The sequence below is a fragment of the Micropterus dolomieu genome, linkage group LG11, assembly GCF_021292245.1.
Source record: "Micropterus dolomieu isolate WLL.071019.BEF.003 ecotype Adirondacks linkage group LG11, ASM2129224v1, whole genome shotgun sequence".
Lineage (NCBI taxonomy): Eukaryota > Metazoa > Chordata > Actinopteri > Centrarchiformes > Centrarchidae > Micropterus > Micropterus dolomieu.
Genome location: NC_060160.1, coordinates 3,693,855 through 3,718,562, shown reverse-complemented (window position 1 = coordinate 3,718,562; position 24,708 = coordinate 3,693,855). Strand labels below are relative to the sequence as shown.

Below are 24,708 nucleotides of genomic sequence, written 5' to 3'. Positions count from 1 at the left end.
GCTGACTTCCAGCTAGTCTAAAATAAGCACTTTGTTTTCAAACATAAGAAGTGCTTTATTATTGACCTGACATAACATAAAGGTTTTCTGCAAAGTGGTGAGAGGTTACATGTTTGTAGTGAAGTGCAGCTATGAATAATCAGCCCGTGTCTATCAGTTTCTTTTGGTAGACGTGACTGCCGTCCGTGTTTCTGGTGAAATGTATTCTGTCTGAGAGCCTCTGTAGCTTTTCTCTCCAGCACAGTGAAACCGCTGATCAGTTCAGTTTGTTCATGTTTGCTGTGTAAACTGGGCAGAGTCGACAGATTGCACCCTTCCTGCACTTTAAACATGGTTTTTATCCTGGAAGATTTGATCTGTACAGCAGTACCCTGCTTCGGGTTCACACTGTGCACACACACACACACGGCACTGTTTGTTGTGCAGAAGCAGGCTCAGCATTTGAAATGAATGATTTGACGGTAGAATTGCAGCTGTGAAGATGTTATAGCTCCACAGGAAGCAGCAGCAGATGAGTTTTATGGTTCGGGCTTGTTAAAAGGACCAGAGCTGTGAAATATTGATGCTGAGTTTGGATCTGTGGCCATTAGAAGGAGCTGGAGGACGTGAGGAGGCGTCAGGAGCCCAAACCTCCTGCTTCAGTCTCCAGTAAAGATGATGAGCAGCTGCACACCCTGACCCCTGACCTCTGCCTTCACATGAATTGACTCGGGAATAAAATATCTTCCGGCTTTGGCCTTTCTCGTTGTCCATCATTTTGACAGACAGGGTTGTAAAAATACTATTATAATCTTAAAACCCATAATTTTCATGAAATCCTTTTTATATGAATAGTCATATAGGGTATTTAGTTAATTTTCAAAAACAACTTTATACCTCCTTTCTGCCTCTTCCTTCCCATGTAACGTTAGCTGCTATTGGCTGATAAACATTATTAGTATTACTTGCTCGCCTACCGCATCTGTCCCTCTTTTTTTTCCCACTTCTTTATCAACCACATCACAAGAAACCTTCGACGCTCCGCTGCTTGACATTTTGCGATGGGTATGCAGCAATAAAGCCAAACCAATGCGATGGGCTAAAGGCATCTAGACAAGAAGGTCATGCATGTGAGATCAAAGACAAGACTACTAGACAGCAAATTGATATGCACAGTACTACAGGCGGTCTACATGTGAGTTACTGAAGGGATCACCCTAAGTCTTAATCTGTCTCTCTTTTTTTTTTTTTAAATGACTGAAAGATCTGAAGCCCATTCGTCGTTTTCAGTCACTGACTGGAGAATATTCGGTTAATGTGACCCCTGGGCTCAGACGGGGGAAGATGTGAGGCTGACACTGTGAGGTGAAAGCGACAGGTGCATAATAGGTCTGAACAATAAATTGAAAAATCAGTAAGTGTAATATCCAAATTGCGGGAGGAGGAGGATTTGTACTTCTTGTCTGAGTCAGAACTGTCAGATCTGATTGCAAATATATCATTCACATATTTTAAGATTCAGTGTGACTTATACTTTCCGAGGATATTTATCTCCAATGTCAGTCACGAAGAAATGTCCATAAAACTGCTTCTAACGCTGTGTTGTATGTAGATCGAAATGGCTCATTCTAAGGTAATGAAAAATATAACGGTTCATTATGTAAGGTCTTTATACACCACTGAAAACATAGTTATGTATATTATATTGCATTTCTGTCAATAAATCCTCCTCTACACACTAGACCTTTTTAAATGGGAACAAAGTGTTAACAAATACAAGTTGTAGCACACAGCTAATCAATGTGTTCACGTCGTTGCCTTGTCAGATACTTAAATCATTGATTTTCCCAAACATGTAATGTGTCATGATATTTATTGATTCTGCAATATAAAATGACACATACAGTGACTCCTCCTTATTTCTTGTAAGCTGACAATGTCATCATGGTGATAAAATGGTTGACATTACCGCCCGCCTACTGTCCTACCATAATTTCATTTTCTGGGTTTAACTGAAGATTCACACGAGACCAACTTTTGAATGCCTCCTCTCGCCACTCTCAACAGATTTATGTAAAAAATTGTATTTGTACACAGAAAAAAAACACCCCCAAGCTTGTAGCCAGGAGGTCAAAGGTCACCCTGTTTACCTGGAGAGCAAGTCTCAGGCCGACGGGAATCTGTAGGTGGGGCAGCGCCGCGTTGACTCCTGCAGGACGGGAGGCTGTAATTAGGCAGCCTGGCCTACTGGGCCCTGCTCTGACAGCCCGATCCCAGCTGGATGCTAAAAGCAGACCGGCCCAAAATAACTACCCAACACACACAAGCCGGGGTTCAACTGCCTGTCAGTCACAAAATGAACAGATGATTAAAGACACTTGACGGCTTTCCTTTGGGTTTAAACAATATTTTAGTTATTTTGACAGTCATGGGAGCGACTATGTAAAAAACCATGTTGGAGGATTAGTCTCTTGACTTTTTGGTCTGGGTGTGTGTATGTGTGAGAGTGATAATGACGCAGTTATTCAGAGAAATGGCCATTATGACCCCCCTGTTTAGCCTGATCCGTCAGCCTGGTAAATCTGGGCCAGTGAGCTCATCTCACTCGCACCCCATCATCATCCTTGCGCTCTGACCTCACTCTAACTCCCTGAGGAGCGCTTGATTCATGCTCACCAGGTGCACTGGGTGGGGAGGGGTGGTGTGACTTCACTCTTAAGCTGAGAACAAACTAGAAAACTCTCAAGATTAACAGCTGACGTTCACAGATTATTCTCCCAGACAAACGCACACTGTTCAGACTTTAGTTACTAACCTCAAACTGATAAATCCAAATTCTTGTCATAAAAATTCAACAGGTGTGAAGTCTTGACACCTCCAGCTTGTCTGAGGATCAGCCAGAAGGCAGATAGATTATAAACAAAACAAAGTTATAATAAACTCAGTTGACAATAATCGTGCCTGCTGCTGTTCCTGGTTAAAGTCAGACTGTGTTCACACAGACGCAGCGAGATTTGAATGATGAGATTTTGATCTTCCATCCACATTTTTAGCTGAGACCAAAACATTTAAGTGTGTAGGAAAGTAGGTATTCATAGGTGGATGGACAACTGTGTACAGAAACATATTGTTTGTGGGGAGAGCTTTTTCTCAAAGTGCAGCGACAGAACAAACAACGAACAACTGGCGACCACCATCAGCAGCAGCACCACACACACGAGTAATGTCTGACAGAATATACGTACACCAGGATAAACGGCAGTCTTGCGTTCGTCATGGTCGTTTTCCTGTAGCTGTAAATGACGAACAGTGCTCTGTTGACAGTGAAATTACCTTTTAATTAAAGTGTCTGTTTATCACCGGCCTGAAACACTGAATGTGGTTCAGACATTTTGGTTGTTGACAGTGTGTGTGTGGCTGCTCATACGTCCAAACACACACACAAATCTTCTGGTATGTCAGAGCGCTCTCCGGGTGGCGTGGAGCTGTGGCTGTCAATCACTGAGCCAGCCAATCAGAGCACGGCTGAATTAGTGTGTTCTGTTATGTAATCCTTCTCCCAGACGTCCCAGTTCACTCCCCTGCCTCTCTCTTTCGGCCGTGGTTTCCCCGTCGTCATGGTGACCTTCACTAGAAGAAGTCTCGACCCCCAGTTCGCCTCAGAATCCCCCTTGTTGCCATGGGCACCTGGCGGCAAGCGTGTGTGTGTGTGTGTGTGTGTGTGTGTGTGTGTATAAATAACTCTCAACCTCCGGCCTTCGTCAGTGTTGGGTTTCAGGAGCAGCTGCTCACAGATGGACAGAAAGACAGACAGGTGGCTGAACAGCGAGACAGGTGTTGTCAGTCAGACGGGAGGTCCTTGCAGGTTGATGGAGGTTTTGGTGTAAAAGAGTCTGTGTCTCTATGGTGTTGAAGGACATCACACAGAGAGACATTTGTCCTCTAAAGCCTGATTTATACACATATAGCATTTATACTTGTGCGTTGGTGTCTGCGCGTAATAGCATCCACTGTGTTGGCTTTTGCTAATCTTACGGTTTAGCCCTCCACTAGCTTGAATAAGAGTAAAATGATAATCGTACGGCTCTTTTAGACTTTTCAAATGTTGGCGCGAATGGATCACATTCTGATTTTCACATGGGTTGTGACGCTGACTTATCCGTCCTGTCCACATCAACGTCAGTGGACACAGAAGCTGTGGTAGAGGGTTGGCCTGTAACATCGGCTATATAAAAGAAGTGGACATAGCAACTAGCGATGAAATGGTATGAAAATTTCATATCATGATTAAAGTGACCAAAATGATCGCGGTTATCAGTATTATTGTAAAAATGTGCCGAAAAAGACTAAAGAGGTGGTATTATGCTTTTTGCCTTTTTCCCTCTCCTGAAAAAAATGTCTTTAGAAGACAGTGATGGTAACTGCAATGAGCCCAACAAGAGTCTGTAGCAGGAAAACATGTAGCGTTTTTACAAGAGCAACCAACACTGAGAGCTTCACTTTACAAGCTGTTAGCAAGACCGAGAGACAAAGCCGAAAGTTAACTCACTCTATGTTCACTATAAGGTCATTTTTATGATAGCGCGGTAACTGAACTGATAACCGTGGTTTTTCGTTAAACCGGTCATCTTTTCATCCCCAATAGCAACTGTGAGGTCATCCTTTGGTTTGTGGACTACCGTTGTAAAGCTGTCAGCCTGCCATATCCGTTCTGCACATGCGCAAAAGTGGTTCTGTCAGTCAAAGAAGGTTACAGCAAATTCAAAATGACCCAACTAAATCTTTCAAATCAAGATAAAATGTTTTTTAATCACTGGAGATTATTATTATATACTTAAGATATGAAAAACCTTATTCAACAGTACATATTTAATTTCTAATAATGACAATCTAACAAAGTAGCAACACAAAGGAGGCTAACCCTAGCTGCTAGCACATCGGCCCAGCTGTAGGGTTAGCCAGTCGACATGCATACAATCGCTGACCTAGGTTTAGGCACACTTCACCGGTATGGTTAGGGTAAGGGGCTCAAATCAAATCAAACAGCTTTTCTGATCGCGTCAGTCAAATGACGCCCACTTTGGCACATGTGCAGATATGGATCCGGCAGACAGCACAGATTAGGTACCTACAGAAGCCTCAAATTTGGCATTTTGGCCGTCGCCATCTTGGCTTTTTGGAACCAGACACTGGACGTGACAATATTTGGACGAGAAGGTGGCGCTAGCTAGCTTGGTTAGCAAGGTGCATCTGTAATTCACGTCAACTGTGATATTAAGTGGGAAGCTAATTTGGACTAGCGACAAACAGGCTTAAAACGAAACGTAATTAACAGAAATAACAACAGACTCCTAAAAAAGCTTTTTTTAACGGTGCTGATTAACTTTTACACAGAGCAGCGGATACGAGTTGCCTTCAGCCTGATTGACAAGGCACCATGGTAGCAACTTGTCAGTCACAAGCTGGCCACACCCTAAAGCGTCCCCTTCTTTATGATCTATTTTCCTCTAAATGGGACCATAATTTACTAAATGAACATCATGTTGTGTTGAAGAAGATTTGAAACTAGCGACTGAGACCATGAACTCATTAGGAACATGTTTACTGAGGGAATCAATCGGCTGAGAGTCATTTTGTAGTGTAGCCCCCCCCCCGCTGACCTTTAGAAAGAATGCAGGTTTAAAGCACTTCAGCACTGGTTTCACTTTTCAGACCCAGTGGTCCACTAACAATTATTTTCATTATCGGTTATTAGTGTATTAACAGTTTAGGCAATGACGCATCAGAAATACCCATTACAACTTTGCAGGGCTGAAGGTGACGTCTTCAAACTTCCAAGTCATCTCATTAAGAGGCTGAAATCTGTGAATATTTAGCATTCTTTGCCGTTTTTGCTTGAAAACAATTAACAGACTGTCAGTAAAAGAATCTGCAGCACAGTCTGTCTATGAATTAATCAATTTATCAGCTGTTTCACACTCACTAGTTAGGAGCAGTCAACTATTCTCCTGTCGATGAAAGAAATATGATGAAGTTATTGTTTTTGGCAAATGTTTTTTGTAATGTGTCGCAGTTTTTTATGGATGTAAAATATTTTTTGAGGCGTCCTGGCGGTCTCGGTGTTTGGGGTGCTGACCATGAGCTTCAGCACTCCTGGTTCAGGTCTTTTACAGTCACCCAACTGCTGTCATCTACAAAATAAACAATACATACATACATTTATTCATTTAGCGTACGCTTTTGTCCAAAGCAACTTACAATTGCTTTATATATCAGAGGTCGCACGCCTCTGGAGCAACTAGGGGTTAAGTGGTCTTGCTCGGGGACACATTGGTGTCTCACAGTGGATTCAAACCCTGATCTCTCACACCAAAGGCATAAAATACTTGATAGAACTCACTGTTTCTCTAAATGGGCAAACAACTTTCAGTAAACACCAGAGACATTTAAAAAGCTGAACTAATCAGACGTTTGGGCGATTAAATAGGGGGGGAAATATACTTTTAGCCAGAACTTCCAGATTCTGTTTGGCCCTACGACATAACCTTGCTCAACGGTATACATATAAGGTTAAATCCATATTTCTAGTCAGTGAATTCAGCCTAAATCTAACATCATTAGATTTAGGTTTCTGGAGTCTTGTCTCATGATTGGACAGTTGGTTGGAGAGGACCCTGGCGTTGTTTGTTCAGCGCTTCTCTAACCGAAATCCTTTGTGCAACAGTTGTTGCTATACAACTAGGCTATACAGTACGTTTATCGACGAGTACTAGTTATACTAATGTCGTTGCTCACTTATAAACATTGTGGATTGTATGTGTTCTGTACGGATTCCGACGACTTCAGCGGATGTCTACTTACCCGTATCTATTCATCACTGCCTGCCATCGAGAGACTTTCACCTGAAGTCACTGCTGATGTTCGTGAGGTCTCTGCCCAAAGTCCCTGCTGTTTGCTTACTGTGTCTGATGGCTCTCTTCTGTGCATCACGGGCATTGCTAACGGCTAACAGACCACTCTCCACGACTGGCATGACGTTGAAGTATTCTGTCACCCAATTGAAGAAATTCAACAACCACTCCATCGTGCATTTCGGTCATTAAACAACTTGGACTCCTTCGCCGGCCCCGTTACATTCACAAAAGGTGGGGCCGAAAGTTTGTTTTCTCCTGGTCCGATCACAACATCCTATCCCTCTGGTGTGGCGCACGCCCCGTCGCATCTCCAACACGTCATCAGGGCGCTGCCGCTCCTAGGACTAGTAACGTTGGAGTTTCCACGGCAACACTACGCACTGACCGGGATGGAAAACGTGGAGTGGATTTCAGTCTACTCCGGCCAATACAGAGACCCGCTGCTCCATCTACCATCAAGATTGAACTGTTTAATACACAATCCATCACAAAACAATCTTGCCTCATACATGACCATATTCTGGATAAGTGTTTGGATTTGATGTGCCTTACAGAAACCTGGCACCAACCAGATGTTTTTTCTGTCTTAAATGAGACCTGTCCTCCTGGCTACTGCTACCTACAGAAACTCATCGACTGTTTTAATCTGTCACAACTTGTCGATGTCCCCACTCACACCAGGGGACGCACACTCGACCTGGTCATTACAAACTCATCTCAGCAATCTTCTGGTGTATGATCTAGGTGTTTCCGACCACAAGGCCATTTCCATGAAGATGTCTTCACCGTTCTACCTCATCAAGCGCAAACGAGAAGTACACTTAATCTACTCTCTCTAGCTAGTCTGTACTCTGGTCCATAGCAATCCTTGGGTCCACTGAAACTCCAAAAACCCTCTACACTCTCTCTACACTACAGAGAAACCAGGACATGTCTGTCGGCAGGCCACTTTGATCCAGTTATACTCTGGACCCACCTGTGCGTTTACAGGTGGACAGAGGTTCCTGCAAATCACTCGGGTGCGAGATTTAAGACCGCTTCCTTCACTCTGTTCAATCTCACTCTCATTATCTTTTCACTCAATTACCTACTCATTTCCCACCGTGTAAATATTTAATTAAAAGTAATGGTAAAAAGAAAAGTCTTCAGTCTTAATTTAGCCACTTTTAAGTCCCTTCTGAAAACATACTTTTATAGGAGAGCCTTTCCCCGTCTTATTTGACTTTATTTCATCCCTTTTATTTTATTCTATTTTACTAATTTTTTATTTATCTTAAATGTGTATTTTAGTCTTCTCAATGTTTTCAAGCTTTTATCTTGTGTTTTTGTATTATTGTCTTTACACTTGTTAAAGCACTTTGTTACTTGTTTTTGAAAAGTGCTCTACAAATAAAGATTATTATTATTATTCATTTAAAAGAACTGACCGTTTCAGCAGACCTGCAGTTATCTGGGAGTTTGTTCCAGATATACGGAGCATAATAACTGAACGCTGCTTCTCCAGGTTCAGTTTTGACTCTGGGGACAGAAAGCAGACCTGGTCCCAGATGACCTGAGAGGTCTGGATGGTTCATAACGAAGCAGAAGATCAGAAATGTATTTTGGCCCTAAACCATTTAGTGCTTTATAAACTAACAGCAGGATTTTGAAACCAATTCTTTGACATACAGGAAGCCAATGTAAAGACCTCAGAACTGGAGTGATCTACCTTTTTGGTCTTAGTGAGGACTCGAGCAGCAGCGTTCTTAATCAGCTGCAGCTGTCTGATGGATTTCTTAGGGAGCCCTGTAAGGACACTGTTACAGTAGTCGGGTCGACTGAAGATAAATGCATGGATAAGCTTTTCCAGGTCCTGCTGATACATAAGTCCTTTAATCTGTGATATATTCTTCAGGTGATGGTATGCTGACTTTGTAATTGTCTTAAGGTGGCATCTGGGCGTGCCATCGAGCGGAGATACAAAGCCACAAAAGGACTACTCAAAGTCACTTATAGAGGTGCTGTCACAGTTCTACTCAAACATCATCAGAAACAGTCCCGGAAACTCCAACCCGCTGTTCTCCACCATAAATCATCTTCTCAAACCACAAACCCCCTCACTCACAGAAACTACAGAAGAGCACTGTAATAATTTCCTGGCCTTTTTCAAAACAAAAATAGACTCCGTCCACTCCTCCTTTACTGGATGCTCAACACTACCCACCCCAACTGTCCACTCACAGCTTGCAATCTCCCAGCCCCCACACTGCTTTCCAGAAATCTCCCAGCAAGAGGTTGAGAAGATCATCAAAAGGATGAAACCCACCACCTGTGCCCTCGACCCCTTTCCTACAGCTCTAGTCAAAGCAAACAACCCTGCCCTAAGCCCTCTGATTACCACTGTAATAAACCACTCCCTCCAGTCTGGAAATGCTCCATCTGCCCTTAAAACTGCCATAATCAGACCACTTCTGAAAAAACCCAACCTTTATCCAGATGCACTTACAAATTACAGGTCCATTTCCAATCTCCCATTCCTCTCCAAAGTACTGGAAAAAGTTGTTTTCCCCATCTCCAGGACCATCTCAAACAAAACAACCTTTTTGAAAAATTTCAATCTGGTTTCCGCACAGAAACAGCCCTGGTTAGAGTCACAAACGACCTACGACTGACAGCTGATCCTGGCTCACCTTCCTTCCTCATACTCCTCGATCTGTCTGCTGCTTTTGACACCGTGGATCATGGCATACTTCTCAACCAGCTACACCAAAGCACTTGACCCACTGACACTGCTCTGAACTGGTTTACATCGTACCTCACTGACAGAACAGAGTACCTTTCACTTGGAAGCGCAAGGTCCCTTCAACACACAGTCACCTGCGGAGTCCCCCAGGGTCAGTTCTTGTTATGTTGATGACGCACAACTGTACATGAAATCTGACCCACACCCCACTGCAGCTTCACCAACATCATCCTCATCGTCTTTAACACTCACCGCCTGTCTGGAGGAGATAAAGGTGTGGATGAAACGCAACTTCCACCAGTTGAACGGCTCCAAAACTGAGGCAGTTCTTGTTGGCACATCACATCAAGTCCAGTTGTCCTCCATAACCGGTATAACTATCTGTGGTCAAGACATTATTAGAAGAAGAAGAAGAATCTTTATTTGTAGAGCACTTTTCAAAAACAAGTTACAAAGTGCTTTAACAAGTGTAAAGACAATAATACCCAAGAGACAATAATACAAAAACAATACAAGATAAAAGCAAGAAAACATTGAAAAGACTAAAATACAGATAAATATAAAATAAGTAAAATAGAATAAAATAAAGTCATAAGATCGGGAAAGGCTCTCCTATAAAAGTATGTTTTAAGAAGGGACTTAAAGGAGTTCACTGACTCAGCCGGGCAGGCTGTTCCAGAGCCTCGGGGCCCTGACAGCAAAACGCTCTGTCCCCTTTAGTTTTCAGTCGAGACTCTGGAACAGACAGCAGACCTCTGCCCGAGGATCTCAAGGTACGTGCTGGTAGGTGTATGGGACTAAAAGGTCAGAAATATAACGAGGCGAGAGGCCATGAAGAGCTTTAAAAGTGATCAATAGAATTTTAAAGTCAATTCTAAAACATACTGGGAGCCAGTGTAATGAAGCTAAAATAGGAGTAATGTGGTCATATTCACATAGTCCCATTCCCCTCTCAACAACAGTCACCAATCTTGGTGTAAGATTTGATCCACAACTCACCTCTGAAGCCCATATTAAAAACCTCTGCAAGATCTCCTTGTATCATATCAGAAATATTGCAAAACTCCGTTCTACACTCACCTTAGCTGATGCTGAAAAACTGGTCCACGCCTTTGTCTCCTCCAGACTGGATTACTGTAACGCGCTTCTCATCGGGATCCCTAACAAGAGTCTGCAGAAACTGCAGTATGTTCAGAACAGTGCTGCAAGGATCCTGATGAGAGTGCGAAAGAACGACCACATCACACCCATTCTCCATTAACTTCACTGGTTTCTGTTTCTGCTAGACTTGAATACAGTGTCTCACTTCAGTGCATCCCCCCCCCCTCCCTAGTTTTTTAAATCTTTGAATATGAGAAGACTGATGAAGAAACTTTATAGATGAATAATATAGCAGTATTTAATTAGCCTGTTCATCAGTCAGAAGCGCCAACGGTTTTCACTTTACAATGTTAATTGTTATATAATAATTATTTTTACTCCCATCTGTTCTTATGGTGAAGGTCTATTCCTGAGATCTTAAGGATAAATTTGGTTTTCTTCTCAGCTCCTCTGAAATCTCACACAGGAAGAAGTGATGGATTTTAAATCCTAATTCACAGTTGAATGGCACTTCATCCTTGAGGCTGGATTAAGAAGCATCAGTGAAATACCCTAATTCTCGCTGGCTGATTTTCTTTTCTTGATTTTAAAGTTGCCAAATGCAGACGCTTGTGAAAAATGTTTATACAAGAACATGAGAGGAAGGCCGAGTCAGGTGTGGGAGGGATTCATGTTAACGTCTTATCATCTACTGTACAGTCACTCATTAACAAACTCCCACTCAGCTTTAACAGAAGTCTTTATTTGCTGACTTTTGGTGTGATCACTACATGTCTGAGCCAGCTGTTATATACTGTAATTTAAAGCGTAACAAAAATCAGTGCCACTTTACATGTTCTGCAAATAATGTATTTTATTATCTTGTAATTTGCCTGTATTTACATGTTGGTGAATATGCAACCAAAACAAAGTGATAGCCTGTCTGCACTTTAACTGTGCACACAGACGACTATCCTAGGTCACTGTTTATATGAAGTTTATATGAAGGCTGTGAGGATTTTTACTACGATGTATTGATATTTATCTGCAGTGGACTAGAAAAGTCTGCGACGTCTGCGTGTTCTGAATTTAACTGAGTCACGACTTGAATTTTGATGCAAATTCAGTGGGTTAGATTTATAACTGAGCAGAAATAAATCCCCTAATCATCATATTCAGTGTGGTGGATGACAACATGGCTGAACCATCTCTCTCTGTCTCTGTGTCCAGGCGAGGATAGCGTTCCTCCAGGGGGAAAGGAAAGGTCAGGAGAACCTGAAGAACGACCTGGTTAGAAGAATAAAAATGTTAGAATACGCTTTAAAACAAGAAAGGTAAGAAACAGGTTTTTAAAACTGATGCTGATTCTTTTTGTTCTCAGGAGTCATTACATTACTCAGATAAACAAGATTAAAGGAATTTAATGTGTAAAGTTATGTTGTCATGGATTAGAAATGCAGTTGGGAACAAACACTTATATCAGTTCAGTTGTGGTGCGTTTAGCTGCTGATGGGAAAACCTGGAGGTGTGCATTAAGTCTGCAAACATTCACCATCTGTTAATCTGTTTTTAATTAACTACACATTTAGTCTAAAATTCCCCCAGGTATTAATTTGATAATGACGTGTGAGATCATTGTTTTCATTTTTACATTTCTGAAGTTGTAATTAGCAAATCTTCCCCCTTTTTTCACAACAGCAATTAAGTAGTTATCAAAATTGCGATCCACTTAAATATTCTTCTTTTTAATGAGTTGATTAATGGAGAAATAATAGTGTTTGTGAGCAGTGTTATTAAATAATGTAACCTGGAGCACAAACAAGAAGGAAACATGGGCACAAAGGATGATGGGAATTTTATCACGAGGGAAATGGTCAGCAGTAATGAGATGCATACAGGATGTGTAGTATGTGAACACGTTCCACTCATGAACAGGAAACCCATAAAACTTGAATCCCATCAGGAGATAATTGCAGAAGAGAAGTCTGAGACTGTGATCAGCTTAAAAAAGTTTTATAATAAAAAAAGATGTAGAAGAGACCTTTTACGTGAATCATCCACCTGTAGAAACATCTGTGATGCATTTCTGATTTTGAAGAACCTTATTTTATCATTTAAAAATAAAGTGAATTTTATTTTTACAGCCCAATATCACAAATCACAAATTGCCTTTAGGGGCTTTACAGTCTGTACAGCAGACGACGCCCTCTGTCCTCAGAGCCTCGAATCAGATCAGGATAAAACCTTTTAGCAGTGAAAAGAAATGTTACAAAGTTCTGGAAGAGCAGCAGAGGAGAGTTGCCTCTCCCATATGGACAGACAGGAAGTAGATGTGTGTACAGAATAGACCAACATATTAAAATTACAGTATTGCATTTCTTATTCAAGGTGAAAAAGCATCAGTAATAATGTTAATTACCTATTAAAAATTTTAAAATGTGTAAGAAAAAGCTGAAACTGCCTGAATGAATAAATAAAGTAGTTGTTTCACTGATTTTTTTTTTTTTTTTTTTCTCTTTCATTTTCTTGTTGATCAAACATCTCTTCTTTTGTTTCTTCCTCAGAGCAAAATATCACAAGTTAAAATACGGAACAGAGTTAAACCAAGGGGAGATGAAGATGCCAAGCTTTGAATCAGGTATGCGATGGAAGAACAACATTGTTGTCTGTCCCAGACCAGGTTCCTGCAGGTTCCTGTGTTAACCTGCAGTCTGAGGTTACATCTGTACTATTACGTTTTTGTTTTAAAACGAAAAAACGATCTCCATCCACACCAGAGTTTTAGCTGTGTATCTGTTCTGTTTATATTAAAGGTTCAGTGTGTAAGTTCTAGTGACATCTAGTGGTGAGGGTTGCGAATTCACCCCCCCTCCCCTACCCAAGCGAGCAGTATAGCTACGGTGCCTGAGACAGGACAAAGATGTCATATATGAGCTAAAAGAGATTGCTAGTCAAGAAATTAGGTTTCTTTTTAGATAGATTAAGAAATTATATAAATTATGTAAAACCAAATGTTTTTTTGAATATTATTGTTAATTTTTCATTAATAAACAACAGTCACATGAAGAAATGAAGTGCTGCATGATGTCGCACACTCCTGTAATACATTATTTTACATCTTGGGAGGGTTGGCTCATCTGGACTAACATATGAAAATGAAGAAATTCTCAAACTATCACATCTAGTGCATCAAGTATGACCACTGACAGATATCAGGACAATGTAAGCCTCACGTTTTCTGCACCACAGTCCATTATAAACCACATAATACATGAAGTTTACAAAGGCATTGGCTGGTGAGGATCAAGGCTCCTCTGGCTTTGCTTAATTAGATAAGCAATCTGCAAATATTACCAAAATGTTTATTTAAATTTTTTAAACAACAGAAACACTGCCATAATTTCAGCTTGTGGTAAAACGGTGTAAAGTTTTAATGGGCATTTAGCATGTGAAAGTACAAATTACATATTTGTGTGCGCAGTGGGAAGCAATATCCAATAACATAATATTCGTGATCTGTTTGTCTCAGGAAGGTAACAGCACATTTCTGTCCTCGTAACCAAGCCATAATAGAGCGCTGGAAAATAACTACATGAAATTACAATCCAACTACATATTTTTTCTATCAGCTCAGTAAAAGTTTAGCTGGCTGATCTGAGCTTCGATGCTGGAAGCTGCTGTTTTATTGCCAATTAGCGATCAGATGATTCTCCCAAAGATAACATACAAAGCCAGAGAGAGAGAGAGAGAGAGAGAGAGAGAGAGAGAGAAACTACATGAAATTAATCCATCTAACATAACGCCACAAGCCAAAGCACAGCGCTGGAGAATAAACCAATCCAACTAACAATACATTTTTTTCTACCAGTCAGTAAAAGTTTAGCTGGCTGATGCTTCCATGCTCTAAGCTAACGTTACGGTTTTATTGCCAGTTAACATTACTGATCAGCTGATTGTCTCGCTAAGTAACCGGCCAAGCCAAACCACAGGCTGGAGAATAAGTAACTGTTAGGTGCCATGAAATTAATCCATATTTCACACCACTGACAGGGGAAACATGGCTCAGCCAGCTTCTAGCTAAAGCTCTCAAACAACAGTTTGCATTTGCATCGCTAAAGTATGACAAACTTAAGTTATTTACCTGGTAGAAACATGACTACAAAATACAGCGACCTCCACAGCAAGGGGTTATGTAGATATAAATGTCTCATTCTAAGGTAATAAAAACATAATGGTTCATTATGTGAGGTCTTTATACACCACTGAAAACATAGTTATGGATCTTATATTGCATTTCTGTCAATAGAGCCTCAGAAATATTAGACACTGAACTTTTAAAACAACTGAAAATGTACATCTAGTGGCCGTTCACGTACACTGGGCATGTGTGTGCTGGTGTAAACGGGAAGCAGATTGCCTACTCCACCGTTGCAGAAGATTTGTCAAAAGAAGAAAGTGCTACTACAGATGGAGAACCACACCAGATTTGTTTTATTTCTTTTTTTTTTTTGCATGGACCGACAACGAGGTGGAACTTTTTCTGAAAGTAACATTGGAGTACAAAGCAGCTGTGGTGTCAGAAAACAGACTGGGAGCAAAGTAAATACAGCAACATGCGCAGTACAAGTGAATAAATGTTATTTGCACAGTACACAATATTTTAATTTAAAAAAACGGTCAGTAGCATTGTGTTTCTGCTTTGCATTACTGATAAGAGCCAGTCAGAAAGCCAAACATGAGCATCTGCGTCATTGTTTTTAAAGTCCTCCTTTTTCGCTGGAGTTTTAAAATGTCTCCGATTTACATCTTCGGATTCACAGTTTTAGTCTGGACGGAAGGAGCAAATGTTCTGTATTTTAAAATGAAAACGTAGTAGTGTGGATGTAGCCTGACTCTGTGAAGCTTTTCATATCAGAATTAAACTCTCATATTTCTTCTCTTCCTAAATCTCTCCTCCTTAGCTTTACATCCTGTTTTCACCATCTCTTCTTTTCTCCCCAGTGTCTAAAATAAAGATGCACTTTATTGATCTCACAGCATTCGTGCTGATCAGGGTCTACTCTGAAGCGGTCTTACGCACCGGTCTTCTTTTTAGGCTTCTACAAACTGTAATGAATTTTCTCTAGAAGGTTTATACAATTTGAAGTTACTGTTTTTTTTCACAGTGGGATTTTACAGTGAGGAACATTTTAACACAGAACGGAGACTTCACACTTCGTCAGTCGGGTTAGAAGGGAATTCACGTCAAACAAAAATCTGAAGGTGTGAAGGTGCCCAGCAGCTGGTGCTGTATCTCTCAGCATTTCCTCATTGTGTGTTCTGTGTGTGTTTGTCCTTTAGACACCAAAGACTCAGAGGTCTCTGCTGTTCCTGCCAACAGTCAGCTCACCTGGAAACAAGGAAGACAACTACTCAGACAGTAAGAGCAACCACAGTGGTTCTGCTGCTAGCAGGTATCACCTGGATTTAGAGAATGCTAAATCTCACTTTAAGATCTTTTGTACACGTTCAGAAAACAGTTAGTTTGTCCTCACAGAATCTGAAGGACAACAAACACAGTGGATGCTCCAGATAAGATGGATATCCAGTTGACTATGATATAAAACTATGTTTGTGTGTGTGTCCAGGTACCTGCAGGAAGTAGGATACACAGACACCATCCTGGACGTTCGTACTCAGAGGGTTCGCTCTCTGCTTGGCCTGTCAGGCTCTGAGCAGAACGGATCTGTGGAGAACAAGAACCTGCAGCACCTGATCAACGGGACGGAGCGCCGCAAGGACAGCAAGAGGTACAAAAACACATCTGTATCTTATTGGCATAATGCATTCCCTAGACCAGGGGTCGGCAAATAAGTCTGGCATCGGGTAATTAGATGACGGGCCAGAACATTGTCACTTGACCGTTTACCGTTTGTGCAATTAGCTCAGTTGGTAGTGCACAGGACTCCTGTCCGCAGTCTGTCTATTGCCGACCACTGCCCTAGACCCTAACCTTCACCATCACAACTGCATGCCTAACCTTAACCCTTACCAAGCTCCTAACCTTAATCTAAATGTAACCTGAACCCTAAAACCAAGACTAAACCTTCAAAAAGCAGTTTCTACCCGTGGGGACCCATTCAGGTTAAGGAATATAAAAACATGAAAAACACACACACACTCAGAGTGGTTATACCTTTTGTGTGTGTGTCCAGGAGTCCAGGTGATGTTCTGGAGACTTTTAACTTCCTGGAGAATGCAGAGGACAGCGACGAAGAAGAGGATGAGGAGGGAGACCTGATGGACGACATCAGCGCTGACAAACACCACCGAGCCAAGAAACACAAGACAAAGGTAAATTAATGTTTCCAAAAATTTACATGTTAATAGATTATATTTATCTATTAAGAAAATACAAAGTGAGTGGCAGAAGAAAAGTCAAATTTAAAATTTGGTGTGACCAGCATCAATTTATCAAGAGAGACCTGAGTACAGCAGATATAAACACAAGAACAGACATTCAGCATCAAAGACAGACATCAGTACATAGACATTTTCTCTATTTAGCATCTGCATTTGATGTTTCTCCTCTTTTATTCTGCTTCTTTCTTTAGTCTGGCCCTCCTATTGAATATCTCTACTTTATTTCCTCGGTTGTGCCTTTCCATTTTCCTGTCCTTTCCTTTCTTCCTTCCTTCCTTCACTCTGTCTTTTTGGTTGTCTGTCACACACATCTTTTCTTCATTCCTCCCCTCTGCTTTTTCTGTCGTCCTTCTCCACCACCCCTCCTTCCTCCTTTCATCCTTTCTTCTTCTTTCCTTCCATCTCTTGTCTCCTTTCCTTGATGGTTTGTCATCTCCTCCTCCAGGTGGGGAACGAGGGCTTGGCGTCGGAGGACGACGCCGACACTGAGGAGGCTCTGAAGGAGTTTGATTTCCTGGTGACGGCGGAGGACGGAGAGGGAGCAGGCGAGGCTCGGAGCTCCGGAGACGGGACCGAGTGGGGTGAGTTGTTAAGTTCGGTTGAAAACAACTCACTCAGAAATGGAAAAAACAAAAGCGTCTCTTTACGCTTTATATATCTCTCAGCCAATGTCTTTTGACAGAAGAGCTAAAAATATTTCATTTACTATCAAATTAAAAGCAAAGAATCCTCGCAATTAAGAGGCTGGAAACAGACAATGTTTTTATTTTGCTTTCTCAAATGAATTAAATATCAAAATAGTTAGTTGATCTTTTATCTCTATCGTCTAATCAGCAAATCGGCGATTTCTCTTGGCTTTAGCTTTAACTGAAAGGTGAAATGTGTTAAATTAAAGTTCACTTCTCTCTCTATAGCGGAGCCTCTACCGTTTCCTCCCGGAGGTGGGAAGTCCTTCCTGTTGGGGGGGTCGGACGACGTGTTGGAGAGCGTCCTGGGTTTGGGCGACCTCGCTGACCTCACAGTCACCAACGACGAATCAGACTACAGCTACGACGTAAGACGCAAACAAAACCACAGCTGTTTAGTATACAGACGTTCATTGATACATTTAATCACACGATCGATCATCTGTGTATCTCAGCTGCCGTCCAATAAGGAGTCTTCGTTCAGGAAGACGTGGAACCCGAAATACACACTGCGGAGCCACTTCGACGGCGTCCGAGCGCTGGCCTTCCACCCTGTCGAGCCGTGTCTGGTCACCGTGTCTGAGGACCACACCCTCAAACTGTGGAACCTCACCAAGACCGTCCCTGCCAAAAAGTACGTTTACACACAAACCCGTACCTGAAACTGAACCAGCATTCTGATCAGCAGGTGTTATTGTAGCTGCAGTGGAACCACATCTGCACCAGCAGTTGGTCGACCTTGACCTGAATTTGGACCTCCACCTGAAGACCCGATGAAACAACCTCTTTACTGCTTTATTGTGATGCATTTTGTACGGCGCACAAAATCCACAGTTTTGTATGTATGAGCAGGAAACACCTCAGGGACAAATGTAATGACTGAACGAACATTAGCGTGCGCGAAAGATCTAAAGGTATTCAGGCACCTCAGGCTATGCGTCACAGACAGCTGTCCTGCTACCAAAGTTTTACGGGAGGATTTTTGACGTCAGAATTCAAAGTTGAATTATTGTTAATTATTTGGTTCACAGGACAAACCCAAACTAAAGAAAGTCGAATACCAAACAGAACTGTTTGGGATGAATACATGTACTATTACTCCCCTGGTATTTAAAACTGAATGTTGAAGTGGGCCATAAGTCATTGGAAGGATTCCGAACTGTAAACCAATAAAAGACCACTTAAGGAAAGAGACATTTACATTTAAAAGGTGAGGTGGAGGTGCGGAGACACTTTGATTTCTTATGCCCCATCCACGCTACTGCGATTTGCTACGTTTGCACCTCCCATCCAGACTAAAACAGTGAAAACAAAGACCTAAAACAGAGAAGTTTGAAAACGCTACCGACCCCGTTTTTTCTGAAACTCAAGAGAGCATTTTAGTGAAGACGGGCAAAAACGGAGGAATTTAGAAACGATGACGCAGCTGCTCACGCTCGGCTCTCTGAGTGGGTCTTATAAGTCATGCAAAGCAGAAATACGAGTCTTTGACTTGGTATTTTTATTAAAAATATTTTGTACTGTCACAAATAACACTTATCTGCCTACACTTGTACTGTGCATGTCGCCGTTTACTTAAACCAAATCTTCTGTAAATACTGAAGAAACCATCTGCTTCATGTTTACACCGGCACATGCGTGCCCAGTGTACCTGAATGGCCACTAGATGTGCGTTTTCAGCTGTTTTAATGTAGACGGCGATCACCTCTGACACACAGCTAAAACACTGGTGTGGACGGAGGTCGTATTTCTTTTAATTCTCCGTTTTTAAACTAAAACAGAGTAGTGTAGATGGGGCAGAATATAGGCATTACTAAGTAGTTTATCAGTCTATACTTAAGGCTGCATATACTGTTTGTCATAAAGAGTATTTCCTTCACTTGGTCTAACTCTTGTTTGTGGATTCTCTCCGCTTCAGAGGAAAATCCCCTCTTCCCAGACCTGACAGATCCTTTAGCATTTGCATCTCATTTCCCCCTCAACGCAGCATTTCTGACACTATTCAGCCGAACTTCAAATACAGACGCGTCTGTGTCCTACACATAATCCCTGCAAAAACTCCCCTCAGGATTTACTGCAGTACGGTACATCATAACAGAGCTCCGCTTTCAGGACAAACAGTCTTTTGAGCTTTTCAAACGTCAGCTACTGAGGGGTAGCAACAGCTTCAGTGATGAAGAAAGATGCTTCATGATGATGTGTTCAATAACTGGATGTTTTGTTCTGTATTTTTCTTTTCCAGAAGTGCCTCTTTTGATGTGGAACCCGTCTACACATTCAGAGCCCATGTGTACGTATTTAAACACACACACACACACACACAGTTAATGTAATTTAATAGTAAGTTCATTAGTATTCATTCAGGGTGATTAAAGGCCTGCTCTTGTAACCCCCCCCCCAGTGGTCCAGTTTTGTCGTTGACGATGACGTCCAGCGGTGAACAGTGTTTCAGTGGAGGCATCGACTCGACCATCCAATGGTGGAACATCCCCAGCTCTAATGTCGACCCCTACGATACCTACGGTACACACACACATTTGTAGTTCTGTTCTTGTTCGTATCCTCAGTGGAATAATAACTATAACTGTAACCATAAAACCAAGTCTGAACTCTTTAAAACACGTGTCAAACTCAAGGCCCGTATCCGGCCCGCCACGTCACTTTATGTGGCCCGCAAAAGCTTTAAACATTCATGATTGTCCTAAAATGAAAGTCTATGCTGCCGTAAACGACATCTTTTGTGACCCAAGAAGTGACGACATCCCGCCACTAGATTGCGATGTTTCCATACCCACTACTACAAGTTTTCCAACAAGTGAAGATGAGAATTGTATACAAACAATCCCTAAATGTCCAAGACGAGAATTGATGCAGAAGGAAAGCAGTTTCATGAATGGTGGGAAAGTGAATACATGTTTGTGCTTCAAGGAGAAAAACCGGTAGGCTAGGGCTTTGTCTTTTATCAGTGATGAAGGATCAACGTTAGTTAAGGCTCAGTTAAGGCCGTTCACACTACACAACTTGCCGTCTTGTGACGGTGTGGTGGCGTTCACACTACGTGACTGATCGGTGACAGGGGGTCACACACTACACGAACTGACGACGACTCTATCACCCGATGCTGTTCTCCAAACCACATTTGTCAAGAAAACACACGTGAAATGTGAAACTGGAAATGACGCGTACCTACAGACAAAACAGCTGTTGTTTGTTATTATAAAGATAGCAATTATAAAGGCTAAGAATATGGGTGAAAGAATGGATTAGCACACGCAGGTAGCAGGGATCATCTGAGCCACAGAGAGAGCAGGAGGGGAGTAAAATGCGTTTTGTGGTGAAAAAGTAGCTGCCTGCTCTCATTGGCTGGATGTGGATGTCGAGTCGGCCGACTTCTCCACATATTTGGCATGCTTGTTATCTGGCAGGAGTAGTTACGTTTATACAGTCTTACAGTTGCAACTGGCCCTTTGAGGTTAACCGTAATGCTTATGTGGCCCTTGATGAAAATGAGTTTGACACCCCTGCTTTAAAACGACCTCGAAAGAAGAAGGAACACACAAAAACATTCAGAAATATCCTCACTATCTTTAAGGGGGCTTTCTCACCTACCTCGTTTCAGAATGTTCCGAACCAAAATTACATGGGTGTGAAACCCCTCCCTGGACCAAACAGGCGAAATTTGGTCTGACAAAAAGAGGTAGTCTCAGTCTGGATCAAACTGAACCATTTGTTCGGTTCATTTCTAGTATTTTTCACACTTTTTCCAGTGGTTCCTGTATAAACCCGGAAACAAACAAATGCACGGAGGAATGTATTGAAATAAGGACAAATTGTAAATTGCCCGTGACATCTCTGAAAATCTCCCCAAACGGAGGTGCGAGGGCTCAAAGGACTGCTTGCTGTCTTCTCTCCTTTATGACGTGAATTTGAACTAGCCTCAAGAATAGTTGATGCTGCAGGTAGTAATGTCATAATAACAATATAGATATGCATCTGTTCATTCCTCATTCATTTAATCTTGTCAAAGCTACCTGTGGAAATGACAACAAGCTCACGTCAGACGCACGTCTGTTTACAAACCGAGCAATGTCAAGTATGAAGAGACGCAGTGCACATAGATGATGACGCAAGCATGTCATGTAAAGTTCTTTAGTGCGATTGCAATGTGAAACCAAACCAAAACTAACCAAATATTTCAAAACATGAACTTTGGTCCGGACCTTGGTGCAGATTTTCAGGTGTGAAAGAGCCTTAAAAAATCCTCACTGTTGAAACGTGTCCTCATTTTGCAAAATATTCTTGCTCTTTAAAAAATGTGCTTCACTTTTTAAACATATCCTTACTTTTTAAAAGCCTCTTCCCTCTCCAAGTCTACACTTTGCATTTTGAAAAAAGACAGAAGTATAAAAGCAAACAGCAAACAATAGAGCACAATAATAGCCCCCCCCCCCCCTTCCTCTTGCCCTATCAGATCCCAGCGTCCTGGCAGGGTCATGGTTGGGGCATACGGACGCGGTGTGGGGATTGGCTTACAGCGGCATCAAGAACCGCCTCCTGTCCTGCTCGGCCGATGGAACGGTGAAACTGTGGAACCCGACGGAGAAAAACCCCTGCATCAGCACTTTCAACACAAACAAGGGTGAGGACAGAGGAGGGAGAGCGCCCCCCAGAGGAGAGCTCAGCAACAGGTCAAACCTTATTTATACCTCTCTGTGTGTTTTGTAGAGCACGGTGTCCCCACGTCGGTGGACTTCAACGGTTGTGACCCCGCCCACATGGTGGCCTCCTTTAACAGCGGAGATGTGGTGGTGTACGACCTGGAGACTTCCCAGAATACACTTGTGCTGAAAGGGCAGGGAGAAGGCAGTAAGATACACACACAGATTCGACAGAATTATCTAATAATGTGGTTGTAGATGAAAATAACCCCCCTCCCTCCTCAGCCCTCCCAGGATCGAATCACATCAATAAGGTGGTCAGTCATCCCACGCTGCCGGTCACTATCACCGCTCACGAAGACCGACACATCAAATTCTACGATAACAAGTCAGGTTAGTCGATCTCTCTGCCTTTATCCTATCTTTAGACACGAGTAAGCTGGAAGTTTTGATTTCCCTGGACCACATGTTCTGAGAAGATGCTGTTTTTTTCTTAGGTTTAGAATTAATTACTATCACAAGAAAATGTTACGTTCTTCCCAGGAATTCTACTTTTATTATTATTATATTGATTTACATGTGTTTATGTGGTAGGGCCGCTACTCCCTTTTTAGAAATCACCAATGATTTCTCTGGATAAACTGAATCTGTGCGAGGGGCAAGTTCACCACCTTACACACTTTACCTCTGCCGGTCTCGGGGGTGAGCTAACTAGCTAAAGGCAATTAGCAGCAGTTATGACCTGAGGAATGATAATGCTGCCCCTTATTTTTGGAGTATGAACAGCAGGTTGGAGAGTCTCATCTCGTACACGTTGTAGCTTTTAATGAACTCTAAAAGAAAAAATTCAACATAAAAACATCATCTTTGATGTTCTGCTAAACTCGCACCAAGGGAACGTTATCGGTAAGATTTAAAATCACAAACTGTGATGTTAATACCGGACATCTGACATTTAGACGTGCTGCGTCGAAATAGCTCACATAACTTGTAAAGTGGTACTCGTCGTCTTATTGGGCCTTTTTGAGAACTTGAGACGCACTGATATTCTCATAAAAACAACAATTTTAAGGTCGTAATTTAGCCACGACAGTTCAGTAGAAGCATTAATGATCTATGAAGATACTGGGATTTCACAGGTGCTGTCTGGGTAATGAGCAGATTTATGCCCATTCCTGGGAAAAAAACAGGATCTCAGTTCCTGATGTTAATCTCTAGTTTCAAAACCTTCCAGCAACAAACACCTTTTAAATTTGGAGCAAATACAATTGCAAACAAAACGTTTAACAGCTTGTGAAGACATTTCAAATAATGTAATAAAAACGGTTATGAATTGGAACGATTTCAAATTATAACTTTGATATTAAAAGATTATTCATTGAGCACTAGTGTTTCCTGTCTGTCTCATCTACCTGTCTGACCTCTCATCTGTCTGGGTGCAGGTAAAGTGATCCATGCCATGGTGGCTCACCTGGACGCAGTGACCAGCCTGGCTGTGGATCCTAACGGGATCTACCTGATGTCTGGAAGTGAGTCTCTTAAAATAGTTTGTTTGATTAAATGTTTCAAGATTGAACTCAAGATCGGTGATTTCTCACCTCCTCTTCATCCTCTTGATCTCGTCTTCTACCGCTTCCTACGTCCTTCCTCTTGATGATTCCTTGTCTTCTTCCTCCTCAGGTCACGACTGCTCTCTGCGTCTGTGGAACCTCGACAGTAAAACATGCGTCCAGGAGATCACAGCTCACCGGAAGAAGAGCGAGGAGGCCATCTACGATGTGGCCTTCCACCCCTCTAAGGCCTACATCGCCTCCGCCGGAGCCGACGCCCTCGCCAGGGTCTACGTGTAGAAGAAGAGGAGGATAAGAAGAAGCAGAGGACTGCGGGGCGAGAGACAGACAGAGAGAGAGAGAGAGAGACGGGCTACTCTGTTCACACAGACAGTATTCAGGTCTGTTCAGGTCACTGAACACAGAATATAAATTAATGAGAGACTGGAGGTGACGGGATCTCCATCAGACGACTGAACACACAGACACACACACACACACACACACACACACAGTTTAGGGTAGGAGGCGGAGGTTTGTTTCCCGCCGACTGACTGAGGAGACTAAGAGACGTTCAGCAGCAGAAACACAAACGTTGTGCAAACGTTGTCTAAACCCTGCAGGTCGACACTGAGCAGCTCACCTGTCATGTGATGTTGCCTCCGTCTGCAGAGTCCTGAACGCTGCTCTGATGACACTACATGAATCCCCCCCCCC

General features: G+C 42.2%; 1 protein-coding gene across 1 annotated transcript in view; it reads left to right on the top strand.

Moving 5' to 3' along the window:
• strn3 (striatin, calmodulin binding protein 3) overlaps window positions 1-24,698 on the top strand; it is a 28,568-nt gene extending 3,870 nt beyond the window's left edge. Inside the window, exons 2-16 of the mRNA XM_046062147.1 lie at window positions 11,926-12,029; window positions 13,260-13,333; window positions 16,036-16,114; window positions 16,323-16,484; window positions 16,890-17,028; window positions 17,543-17,678; window positions 18,012-18,151; window positions 18,239-18,417; window positions 20,026-20,073; window positions 20,185-20,306; window positions 22,255-22,422; window positions 22,509-22,649; window positions 22,727-22,834; window positions 23,884-23,970; window positions 24,122-24,698. Coding sequence (XP_045918103.1) covers window positions 11,926-12,029; window positions 13,260-13,333; window positions 16,036-16,114; window positions 16,323-16,484; window positions 16,890-17,028; window positions 17,543-17,678; window positions 18,012-18,151; window positions 18,239-18,417; window positions 20,026-20,073; window positions 20,185-20,306; window positions 22,255-22,422; window positions 22,509-22,649; window positions 22,727-22,834; window positions 23,884-23,970; window positions 24,122-24,291 — 1,857 coding nt within the window. The 3' untranslated portion in view covers window positions 24,292-24,698. The remainder of the gene's footprint in view (window positions 1-11,925; window positions 12,030-13,259; window positions 13,334-16,035; window positions 16,115-16,322; window positions 16,485-16,889; window positions 17,029-17,542; window positions 17,679-18,011; window positions 18,152-18,238; window positions 18,418-20,025; window positions 20,074-20,184; window positions 20,307-22,254; window positions 22,423-22,508; window positions 22,650-22,726; window positions 22,835-23,883; window positions 23,971-24,121) is intronic.
• The last annotated feature ends 10 nt before the right edge of the window (window positions 24,699-24,708 follow it).